Source organism: Sitophilus oryzae, unplaced genomic scaffold, assembly GCF_002938485.1.
Source record: "Sitophilus oryzae breed Bouriz unplaced genomic scaffold, Soryzae_2.0 scaffold_1372_pilon_pilon, whole genome shotgun sequence".
In the NCBI taxonomy this organism is placed as follows: domain Eukaryota; kingdom Metazoa; phylum Arthropoda; class Insecta; order Coleoptera; family Curculionidae; genus Sitophilus; species Sitophilus oryzae.
The window spans coordinates 928578-941863 of NW_022146029.1; the positions used below are offsets into that span (position 1 = coordinate 928578).

At 35.3% G+C, this 13286-nt stretch overlaps 1 protein-coding gene across 1 annotated transcript; it reads right to left on the reverse strand.

Moving 5' to 3' along the window:
* Window positions 1–2011: 2011 nt before the first annotated feature.
* Window positions 2012–6338, reverse strand: LOC115875316. The gene is made up of 2 exons (XM_030890736.1): window positions 6281–6338; window positions 2012–2727 (listed from the first exon to the last, which is right to left on the reverse strand). Exons 1-2 carry the CDS (start codon window positions 6336–6338, stop codon window positions 2012–2014), a joined length of 774 nt encoding a protein of 257 aa, XP_030746596.1.
* Window positions 6339–13286: the final 6948 nt, after the last annotated feature.

Below are 13286 nucleotides of genomic sequence, written 5' to 3' on the forward strand. Positions count from 1 at the left end.
TTACCTTAGGATATATCGAGTGGAAAGCCTTCTCAACGTTTAAAAGGCAATGGCTAGTGTTCGCATTCCTTTGTTAGGCTGGTAGTTTCTCTTAGCGTATGTAAGTGATGAATGGTGCTGAAGCTGCTTCTAAGGTCAGCTTGCTGTCGTGGTTGTGCAGTGTCTAGCGTGTTTTGTATTTTACTTTGTGTTGCACTAAATACAGAACTAACTTTAACTACAATCAATCTCCCTCTGTAGGTATTGCGACTTCTGGATCAGTCTCTGGGTTCTTATTCTGCCTGAGGTTCTTCTTGTTCTTGGACAATTCCTGTTTTAAGGAATGTTGTGCATAAATAATTGCTCTTCATTATTCTGGTTTCTGATGATTATCTTTTTTATATTATTTTTATTAAATTGGTCTATTAAGTATTGGAACAAAGCAATTATGATGATAATAATAATATTTCTTATAAAGTAATATAAGTAAAATACAATTGCAAACGACTGTCGAAGAGTAATTTTTGTAGATACATTGGAAGTTGCCGAATTCGAATCTCAAGGGACCAAAAATAGAATTCGAGTTAGATAAAATTTTATTGACAGAAAAATACATCAAATTAAGGTCTAAAAAGAAAATTCAATAACCTTTCTGAAAAAAATGTAACTTTAAAAATCTCGCCACCTTTATTACAACCGATTTGGAATGGGTATCCTCCAACGGTCTAAGACACTCGAAAAAGTTCCTCAGAACTTACGACCGATAAAAATCAAAGGTTTTCCTTGATTTAAGTAAAAACAATTTTCGGATTGTCACGGGGTTTCTAACAGGACACTGTCTCCTTAACGAGCACCTCAGTAGACTGAAGCTGAGAAACAACGGCGAATGCAGATTCTGTTGGGAAGATGGGCAAACACCAGAACACCTTATCGCTGAGTGCGCCGAGATGACAACCATTCGTGCCATGACCTTTGGTACGGCTGATGTCGAGGATGGAGAGCTGGCCTCTGTGGAGCCGTCTCAGATACTGGCTTTTGTTAGAGCCTTGAGACTGTATGATGAGTTATGACTCGTTATAACTCAAGAAAGTGGAATACACAATAGATCTGTAAGGTCGCGGTGATTAACTCCCCTCCTAAACATTCTACATTCTACTACAACCGATAAAAGTCCAGTGAGATGCGTGTAAAGAGACTAACAAGTTTTTTTCTGTCGCAAATTATCTTAGATTTCTTTCTTTGGGGACATCTTAAATCCAATGTTTATAGAACACCAACCTACTGATATTGATGATCTTAAAAGGCTGACTAACGCTAGGATATTCTATTAATCTTAATTGTGTTTTTAGATATTGCGAATGATTGCCAAGCAAAAAGTATAAATTTAATTGAAACCACTAAGGTCCCTGCGGGTATTAAGGTCCATCATAACTAAACATTCAAATAAAAACCTCAAATAAAACTGAAAAGTTGCATTATTATTTTTTATTTGAAAAAGTTGTTTATAAGATCATAAAAAAAAGAACTCTCAACAAAATATAAAATAAGTTTTCTTAAAACTAGAGTTGAACTCAAGTAGTTTTTGGGCCTTATAACCAACAGGGGGAGTATTAAGGCCCCCTTCATTTCTGCGGAAGTAAAAAGGCAAAAGGGCACAACTAATCATCGCAATCCAAACAAGTCACTGATTCCTCATCACCTCGAGTAAGTCCCATACACTCATCATGTATCCACGAGAAGCATACTTTGCATTGCCTCATATCAGCTGCTACCTTGTCTTCATGGCAGATGACGCAAGACCAATCGTCATCATCTTCAACAATGTTTGTAGGGTCTGAGCTGCTGTTAGGTAGGTTTGCAGAAACAGTCTTCCTATGAACTAGTTTGGAGGTCAAACTGGAACCAGGCATCAGTACCTTTGAAGAATGCTCTTTATTTGGAACGGTGCGAAAAATGTCCCGTGTTACTTCTTGTGCTTTGTAATTCAATGATTTTATCTTTTGGTTTGTTTTTCGGTGGCCGGCATCAGGAGTTACAAGAATCTCCGAAAAGTGTTTTTCTTCAAGGGTGTAACGTGCTTAGTTAACTGACGTTGTAAAACTGCAAGAGGCACGTCATCATCTGAATCAGAAGAGTTTTCATCGTTGCCTTCGGGTCCGTTTTGAGTATGATTCTGCTGCATCGGAACGCTTGGTCCATAAGCGTGTTCAGGAATGACATTTTTATCAAATGGGTAAATCCCTGTGGCTCTGAATCCATGCGTTATATTAGCCATGGTCATGCATCTACTCCAAACTGGCGTGAAAACTTCGGAAAACCTTTCTTTATTCATCTTCCTATCCGGATATTTATCCCAATACCGTAACAACTCCTCATCCCAATAATGTTCGAAAAAGCGAAACACACTTTTGTCGAGGGGTTGTAGTTCGTGGGTGGTATTTGACGGAAGACACAATAAATGGATTCCCAATGGCTCGGCAGCATCGACAATGGAAATGTCGAGATGTGACGCGGCACCGTCAAATATCAGTAGAACTGGCGGCTGAATAAAGTTGGAAAAATGATGGAGCCATTCAATAAACAAGCTGGTGGTCATGCTACCTTTTGGAGCCATCCTCACTTGAGATCCCGGTGGTAACCCATCACTAAACGTCGGTTTGATCCATTGCCCTTTAAATAAAATCATCGGCGGAATGGCATTCCCTAGAGCGTTCGCACAAGTGACGATTGTACAATTTTCGGCGTACTCTGGAGCAACCAGGTGAAGACGTTTGTTACCTTTTTGGGCAATATTGTTGGTGGTGCAAGGTTAGTCTGCATCCCTTTTCATCCATGTTGAATATTTTTTGCAGGTTGATGTTTCAAGTCGTATTTTTCCAAAACGTTATTTAGTTTTTGAAAATAGTCGCCAACAATAAAGGATTGAGCTTCGCCTCCCTAGCAGGATTCATCGATTGGGCTTTCCGTTGAGATAAACAAGAATGTCGCTTCATGAAGGCTTTATACCAGTCACGTCCAGCAATTTTTTTTTTCTGTATTGAAACGGCTGGTAATACATTTATTTTCTACATATCTATATACAGTTCTTCGTAATGATTCGGGGGTCAAAGGAAATCGAATTTCGGAAAATTTAATAATTTTCTGAACTAAATCAGCTTCTTGATCTTCATTCAAGGTAGGCTTTGCTCCCAATTTTCTTTTCACGGCTCCGGTTTTTAAATGGTTTCTAAGAGTGCAACGTGGAATACCACATCTATTTTCCACATATCGTTGCGATCTTCCTTGTCGTAAAAAGCAATAGGGCTTCTTCCATCATCTCATCAGACCAATTGGCCCTGATGCCACGACATTTTTTACCCATATTCCTACAAGAAAACAAAGAAGAAAACGTACAGTAGGTAAAAAGGCCCGTTGAAACTAAGTAAGGGGTAATAAGGCCCAACTGATTTTTGTCTGGGCCTTATTTCCCACATAACAATGAAAACATTTGGGGGTTAGGTTACGTTTACAAAAACACATTATAACTTTGAGCAATGGCGTAATAGATACATTATTGAATAAGCTAAAACTTACCTGTATTGAAATTAACGATCTGACACTTTTTTTCTGAAAAATCCGGTCCCCAACTTGAACAAAATTTATAATTTCGACGCGATGAAACTCGCAAGAGAACATTTAATTGCGTCTGTTGAAAACTACTGGATTTGGGTCTACTTTATCGACAAGGATTTCTAAGGTATGCCACATACAAATAAATAGATGTCGCCAAAATACTTTTAAATGAATTATTTACGTAAATCAACGCGTGGGCTTTATTACCTGACCGGGCCTTATTACCCAGGGGGACCTTAATTTATTCTACTAATTGCGAGGTTCTGAATAAAGCTTTAGGAAACGAAATAGAGAAATTTCACTGTATAATGGTTATTTTGGTTTTGGAGAGACAAATACCAAAAAAAATCTCTCAGGAACGAGTATTATTAAAATATTGTTGCTAAGTAGTACTCTCTGTCTGCTAAACTGATATATTCGAGATCGGTACTAATAATATAATCGTGAATAAAGGCGGAATTCATTATAGCATTAATAAGACGATCTCCTTCAACCACCCGGTAATGAATTAAATTCTACTTCTCATCGTTTTATTGAAATTAATTCTGGGAATGGGTAAATCTATTAGCGCCCTTAACCCCTCAACTGCTTCTGTAATTACCGGCAATCGTTTTTATTGTCTTGCCTTGTTACACATACAGGGCAGGAAAAAAGAAAGAAAAAAGAATCGATCGGTCGGAGTTGCATTGAAAGTTAGAATTGAGTGGTGTGCCGACGCGTATCAAAGCATTTCTTATTACCGGCAATTAAAAGCGGACGGTTTTCAGACGGATTTCCCGGAATCGCATACTGTATGCGCCGTATTCTTCTTCTTCTTGCTCTTCTTCTTCTTCTTCGTCGTCTCTATAGCCACGTGACTAAAGAACAAGATCAGTTATGCGTGTAGGGATGGACGGAGGAATGCATTGTGATACTGTAATTTAAAAACATAGTACGTGAATGTTGTAACCCAATAAAAATATTTTATTAAGTATATCAACTCTGAAAAAATATCAAAATATGAAAACAAATGCCTAATCTATCTAGTTCCATCTTCAATCTTGCTTTCGGTTTTGGTGAAACTAGATTCTTCAAAAAAATAATGATAAAACAGTTTCTGTTGAACTTTTGGTACAAAAACATTTCAAATTTATGATTTGAGTCTAATAACTATTTAGTCAACATATTTAATAAGTCCATGATAACAGGTATTGTTAATTTCGATTCCAAATATCTCGAGAACCATTACTAATAACCATTTTTACCAAGAGACTCTTTTTACGTAAAAAAACGTCGTAAATGTATATATTTTGTACTAAGTAGTTTTAAACAAATACGAACGAAAAGTTATTACTTTTCAAACCAGTTAAAAATATGTACGTGGCGTCCTCTGCGAGTACGAATCATATTGACATTAAAATCAAATTTCTCATGCCAAAAAACTCACATACACCAATTTTCATCAATATATTGACGTTACTTCAGAAATTATTTTGAAAAAATGGAAATAAAAATGAAACTTCTACACCCTGTATCTCCGGAATTAAGCATATTAGTACACATTTATACGAACTTTTTTACTTATTTTTATCTGCAAAATATGCTGCCGAAGTTTCAGGAATACGGTTCGGACCACCCTGTATATTATTTTTATTTAACACTTCGAGGGTTGTAACTTCTTCAGGAAGCATTTTAGGAGATATGTTAATAGGAACTTCCTGTTTCTTTTTTAACTGTAATATTTAATACACAGCCAACAATATACAACAATGGGTCAAACTACAAAGAGAGTATCTAAATATTTGAGGGAGGCTACACCATAATTGGAAATGGTTCAATAAGCTGAGAATGATGATGATGATGACGACCGACATGAGAAATGTCATCAATTGTCAACCCAACTGAATGCCGTTTCGATCATGGTTTCGATTACTATTAAAAGATTCTGGGAGACTGAGGAACTTCCACAATAATTATTTCGTTCTTCGAAAGGTGAATTATGCGAAAGCATATTCATAAAAATGGCAATAACCCGAAAAACAGCAGAACAACTACGAGTTGCACAAAGAGCCATGGAAAGAATCATGTTAGGAGTCACAATCAGGGAAAAAATACTGAACACCCACATACGTCAAAAACAAAACTACTAGATGCTGTTAAAAGAGTGGCAAGTTTGAAGTGGCAATGGATCGGACATGTGCAAGACAGGATCCAGACCGATGGTTCCAAAAAGTCATTCTATGGAGACATAGGGGAACAACAAGAAGTGTGGGCCGACCAAAAAAGAGATGAGTCGACGTCAGAACAGTGGCAGGAAGACAATGGATAAGATTGGCTAGAGATCGCGAAGCATGGAAAAACCTAGAAGATACCTATATCCAACACTGGATGGAACCAGGCTGAGGAAGAAGAAGAAGTAGTCTTTAGAGTACTATCTGATGATGTTATTTCAGATTTTTCTTGATAACGATTTGTGATACAGGCAAATCAAAATGTGTTAAATTTCAGTACTATAAAGACGATGCAAGTCCAAGAACTTACTCCATTTTTATTTACGAGCTTCCAGTTCTACATAAGACTATTTTAATGAAGAATGGCTTATTTATCAACGGTCAAAAGTCGCTCATAACCTTTTTTCGTACCGCATACGTGCATCTAAAAAGAACCTTTGGCGTTCCCATTAATGATCGGCACGTTCTCATAAACTAACCGCCCCTATCGGCATTCTCGCGCCGTTCCGCTTGTTTTGTTGCTCCCTTTTCGCCCATTCGTTCCGCAAATTAATAAGTAAACAAGGCAAGATTGGGATCGGCACCGACCGCATCGTTTTCAGGCTCCGTCGGCTATGGGTCGAAAATTAGAGGGCGCTGCCGATTTGTCGACAGGCGGCGAGGCGGTCAGATGATTCATGTGTGACGGGGCTACGAAATATACTCCTAAGTACTTTTTTAAGGTAATAAGTGGGTATATAAGACAATATCTTGTATAGACTTTATTTATGCTATCAAACAGTTTATAGAAAAGAAGATGTAATGTAACAAATAGTGTATTTAGCGATTCTGAACTTCTACAGAAGGTATACCAAGTTCAAAAATAAAATTAAAACTGTGAGAGTTTTTCTTACTCGTTTGAGACATACATCAATATGATTTTTTTTTCTTAAAATGGGTTTAAGAATCATCTCCTAAATACTAGCATATCGTTTAGAACATCCACTATATTAGTGACTTATTTCAACAAACACCCTGTATAAAAGTACGATTAATTTATTTTAATTATATAATCTACATCACTTTCCGACCATCATTCAAAAAATATACGTTTCAACTTTCAAAAACATGTATTTTTTGAATATGTATATTTATTACCACCTAATACTGCAATGAATTTAATAATCGCGCCCTCGATTACGTAACTAAAAAGTTTAATTGATATGAAATATAAAACCTACCGAATAGAATGAATCTATACCCCTGTCCACGAAACTGAATCTTTGACAGCCAATCGGCCACGTCGCGTTGTCGGCAGACAACGAAAACATAACGATGCAGCGAAATAAATCAGTAGTATTGGAACAAAGGGGGAATTGTAACTACTGTTGAGTTGTATTTAGTATTTTTAAGTTTACTTTATATTGTATTATTTGAAATTTGTGTCTAGTTTTGTTGCTTTATTCGCAAATTCAAGAAATTACAAAGTATGTAGTTTTTGCTTTGTAAAAAAGATACTGATTGGTTGAAGTGGCGAGTGCGACCGCTTGTCGAACTCCAATTAGCAGAATTGTCGTTTTGATACCACTCACTCTGAAACCCTATCCCTAGGGATGGCAAAGTTGGATTGTTAAATGTTTACAGCCATTCGGTGGCATTAAGGTAACGGGTGACTTCCGTTATTCTCTTGCCGGCAACATATTCAAGATTTACAAAGCTGTGACCTCCGAGGAAACAATTGCCGGTCCTATACAACGACAGATGCGCTATTTTAATTCTAAATTAAATAAAAATATTATCTGTTCAATGCCGATCATTTTGTTTCTAGCATGAAGCTAGTGTGTCCCTATGTGGCAGTTTTGAAGGAAGACTGTGTGTTTTGACTTTTGATCTTTCATTAATCATAATAATAATAATAACAGCTCCCGTATATAGCGCTTAACGCCTTGGGAGTAGCAAGGTACAGCTTGCTATACTAGAGCCGTTCGGTATATATATTCAAGGAAGATAATGTGGCTAGCACTTCGCTTCAACCGCCTATTATTACCTCAGTATTGTGAATCCCAAGTACCCATTTAAGGCTGAGTCGACCTAGGTACCCAAACTATTTTTATTTTAATAAAAATAGTCGGCTGATGAAATGCCGGGTGTGGGAATCGAACCCACACCTTGAGATTGGTAGACGAGAGCCTGTACCTCTACGCCACCGGGCACCTTTTATTAATCATCATTCTGATATTATTCAACCATTTCCAATTATAATACTACTAGGTTTGTAGCCTCCCTTTCATATTTAGATACTCTCTTTGTAGTTTTGTCTGTGGATGACATCTATTACCTGGTTTTTTTGTCGCATCCACTCTAGTCTTTTACGGTCTTTCTTGGTTATTCCCAGCATATTTCGTCCCATTGAGCATTGTGCGACCCGCAGTTTCCTTAATATGTCCGTTTTAAGTATCCAGGTTTCGCATGCATAGGTCATGACATGGTAGTACACATTGGTCGAATGTTTTGTTCTCTAGATAAAGTGGCATTCTAGATTTGAATATGATTGAGTTTCTTCCATCAGTATAATTGTCAATATAAGCTAACTTAATTCTTCGATTAATTTTTGGTAGTATAGATCCCGAGCTGTATCCTAGTAGCAGAGCAGAGTGTCCCGAGCTGTGTATTAGTTGTCTATACTATTTCCAGTTTTACATCCAATCATAAAGTTTTAATAATATAATCCGTATAGTACCAGGTAAAACAAGAATATTTAAAGTATTCTTAAAATTCATCGACAAGTTTATCCCTCTTTAATTTTCCATTCAATATTTACAATACACATTCTAATCAAGGTTAGTGATGTTACTTTCTATGTATCTTACAATTGATTAAGGGCACCTATGCAATATAATCAAAGTAATATCTAATTAATTATAAAACACTTCTACCTTTTTTGTTGTCTCGAGAGATTTTCAAAATGAAAGTGTTTTTTTAATCTCTAGTGAGAGATTAAACAGATGATATATTTTTTTAAATTGCCTTTTAATCAGAGTTTTGTTACTTACTTAATTACAGAGATATTTTAAATTTCAGAGGATTTTTTATAGTGTAATTTTAAATAGTCTTTTTGTGCCTATTTGATTAATTTTGTGCCTTACCACTGTCGCACTGTCTAAACCATCTTCGCATTTTTAAACCAATTGTTTTTACCGCCTTTTAAGTCTTTGACTTTATAAGGTTAATGTGAGCTTTTCTTTTTTACATCTTTAGTGATCTTATACAGGGTGTTTCAAAAAATATGTGCCATCTCTCATGGGGAGATTCCTCACGTAAAAGTATTTTTTTTCGTATCAATATAGGTCCGATTCTGCTTTGTTTCGTAGTTACAGGGTGTTAAAGTTTTAATAATATTTCGATTTGTTATAACTTTCTTCCAGGCACTTTTAGTGATTCGAATTCAATTTTAAGTGTAAGAGTTACTATAAGTGCTACCTATTTTAATGCTAAAAACGTGTCGATAAATTCATCAAGGACGTGCATATGGGTTATCACTGGAATATTTTTCAAAAATAAAACATGTGCGCCACTCTGTGAATATGTCGACACTTTTTCGGCATTAAAATATATCGCATATATCGCTTTTACCCTCAAAATTTCATTCGAAACGCTAAAAGTACTTGGAAGTAAATTATAATGAATCGAAAAAATATTAAGACTAACAACTTATAGCTACGAAACATAGCAGAATCGGACGTATGTTAATAAGAAAAATAAATCTTAATGAAACACCCTGTATATTTAAAGATTCAAAAGGCGTGCTTTTCCGTAGAAGTTGTTCATATTCGAACAATTAATCAGTGACTTAATTAAATTTAATAAATAAATAAATCTAATTAACACTATACATGGGCCACTGCAGATCGATGACACATGATAGAAGAGATATGGAAGACTGGTAGAACACACCCAGTGCAAACTGCAGCGTATCTTAGAGGAAATGTCAAATGCAATAACATATTAAATAATTAGTAGTTTTAAACGGCAATAACTTGTTTAATTTAAATGGAACACCCTATATATTTTACGTGAATCAGATGCACAATGTAATTGTCTATCAACTGTATGTATTAGACAATTTTTTACCCATCTCTTCAAGTTATCGTAGAAAATGCATTTTCTTATAATTTATACCTCATTTATCACTATACTAATGGAATATTGACATTTTAGATTATTTTTAAAGATGTACCAAATTTTCAAAGAGTACAGATACTAGCATTGTCGATATTGTCCGCTTATTTCATTAAAAAATAAAACAAACTGTTTAAATATATTTTGTTGTAGAGGACCAATCAATATGATCCCAGTATTCAAACAACATTAATTGACTGTTTACGTTGATTAATAATAATTGCTCCAAATACTAAAAAACTGAATTTTGTGTGTGTATTAGACAGTGTGGTAAAAAGTAACATCTAATAAATTTTATTTCATTTTCTGACGAATGCTTATTTATAAAAACAGAGATGTTTATTTTCATAACTTATTATTATATTGATTTCTGAGCCAAATCCACATTTATTTAGAATACTTTATTAATTAAAACAATTTAAAAGTATGTAATTAACTAATTTTTGCTCGGAAATAATGGTGGTATATTTAATTGGCATACCCTTTTACAAAGACTTAAATAGTTTTTTTGTATACCAATGGGCTTGCAATATTTACCACCTGTATATTTTGTACATATAATATGTTGCTTTAAAAAATCATAAATGTCAATATTCCATGGGTATAGTGATACATGAGTTCTAAATTGTAGGAAAATTCACTTTCTACGAAAACTTGAAGAGATGATTTCTTACATCTCTTCAAGTTATAAAATGGTATAATACAATTTGATAGACAATTAAATTGTGCATATGATTCACGTAAAATATACAGTGTGTTCCATTTAAATTAAACAACTTATTGCTGTTTATAGCTAGTAATTATTTAATATAAATTTTTGGACACTCTGTATATGGTAGTAAAATTTTTATTATTGCAACACAATATTTGATCAATAAATAATTCCCTTGGGGAAATGAAGCTTTAAAATTTTTACTGCAATTTCATAAAATTGAAAATATTTCAAAAACGGTAAGGTTTAAGTGTGATAAACCTTAATCAAATTTACCTTTATTTCAATCGTAGAATGCAAAAATAATATAATATACAGGGTGTTCCATTTAAAAAAATACAACTATAATATTTTTTACTTATTTGGGACACTGTATCTTGTAAAAATATTTTTAAATTGTAGCTCTAATAGTCCTTCAATGAACCCAAAACTTACAATTTGAAAAAATATAATCGTTTGGCTACAATACTCCGTGTCGTATGTGGTTAACAACCCTGTATAAAAGTGAGTTTGGTAAAATGGAACCCTTTTAGACTGTTACGACCGAAATTTTGACTCTTTATCGTAAGAGCTACTATTAGTGTAACTCCAAACAAGTGCCCATTCGATTTGTTCTTAAGAAATAGTAAGCCCTCTTTCCTCATTTGAAGTATAATTATGTTTATAAAATTTTGTATTAAATATTAGATAAAATAAATGACCTCACACATTATTTAGTCTATATATAATCAAAACGCCAATGAATTGAAGAAACAAATAATAGTGGTGAAAAGGTGGAGGTGGAGCATGTCAACAGCTGTCATAAGCGTTACCAGGCAGTTTGATTTCGGAAATGGCAAATATCGACTCTGAAATTCAGCACAGGATTAGTAGCGCCTCAAAAGCATTCTGGAAATTAAAAGATAGGGTTTTCTATAATCACGACTTGGCACAAAAACGAAACTTGCAGTGTACAGAGCAATAATAATCCCCACCATATTGTCAAGACTTAAATAAATGTCAACTTGGGTTTAGATCAAATTGGGAAAAAACACAAATAATATAATTCTAGTAAATAAAATATAATTCGAGTAAACCAATTTGATATAGGCCCAAGAGATCGGTTACCTGCATGACATCGACCCAGATATGTTTTTAAATAACATTGATAATTAAACAATTAAAATACAACAATCTCGGGTCGATAATCAAACGCAGGCTACCAAAGTTCGATTTCCTCATGGTCATAGCCGGGTGAATGTAATTAGATGAAAACAGATTGAGCGACGTAACCGGCGATGACCACGAGGGATAGAAAATATAAAAATGTATGCTGAAGAGAGTCGGGGGGTTAGTCCGTCGATGTGAGTCGCATTATTACGGTCAGTAATTCGCGTTATCAGTCCGTTAGCAGAAGACAGCGCAGAGTGAAGATGTTCCTGTAAGTACTTCTTTAAGTAAACCGTTAAGTCTTGGCATTCCCCAAAATTGTTATATACGGTGAACTTTATATTAAATAAATGCATATTTTATTCAATGGTTGTTTTGACTGAGAGGGAGAACCTGGTATAGCGACCCTAGCAAACAACCCCCAGCTAGGTCGCGACAATATTATATGGAAGCGAAATCTAGGTGCCGTACCACCGACACTGAACGCATGAACGCATTAAACAAGTGACAACAGAGACACCTTAGACAACTCTTCAGAATCAAATGGTTCCATCATATCTCAAACGTATCGGTCCTTGAAAAAGCTAGCGGCGAGAGCGTTGAAGTCATGATTACAAAATCCCGCTTAAGATGGGCTGGTTACTTATGCAGAATGCAAGAAAACCGCATACTAAAATCTTTGTTTTACGGTGAGCTTGTAGACGGTTTACAATTCTTCAAACAGCGACAACCAAAAAGTAGAGAGGCAACAAAACAATGTGATTTTTGAATATCCGGAGTGTGGAAGAGAGATAATATCACGTATCGGGCTTTTCAGTCACAGAAAAGCTCATGAAAGAAAACGCCTTGCGTAACCATCTTCTGATGCTTGTCAAAGACTCGTCAGCGAGTAATAGCAGTATGTATGTATAAGCGTTGCCGATAGTATAAAAGTAATTCTTGTTAATCAACATCTGTGTTGCTTAATGCTCATATCGGAAACTGCCTTATTGTTAGTAACCAATAAGAATTGCTCCCTCTCTTAGATTAACGCCTAGGTAGAGTGGTAAGAACATACTATACACCCCTGTGACTCGTACAGTGTGATGCAAATCAAGGGAAAGCTCAGAAAATAGCGGCCAATCTATGGAAACAAAATACACTATGCCATATCGATGTTTCAACCTTTGCAAGCGGAGATGGACCGTCTATACATTACTTAGTTTCCCCTAGGATCAATAAATCGGCACCAAGAAAATGACCACCTAAGCAAAACGCACTAGGGAAGTCTTGTTTCCCATTTTTCGCGTAAAACATATGAACAATCACACTTGTATTGAATGAAGAAGATTCCTATAAGATAAAATTCAGTATGAAGGTTTGCACCTACTGGCATCCGACTAAATTATTGTTCCCAAACATACTAAACGTAATTCTTACTAAAACTACTAAGTAGTATATTTGGAATCAGAACGTTAAGTTCCAGA

Excerpts from the sequence above, each read along its gene's own strand:
- LOC115875316 (XM_030890736.1), bottom strand. The coding sequence starts at position 6,338 with ATGGGCGAAAAGGGAGCAACAAAACAAGCGGAACGGCGCGAGAATGCC. Across the intron at positions 2,728-6,280 it reads CGAGAATGCCGATAGGGGCG|AGTACGCCGAAAATTGTACA; the intron begins GTTAGTTTATGA and ends TGGTTGCTCCAG.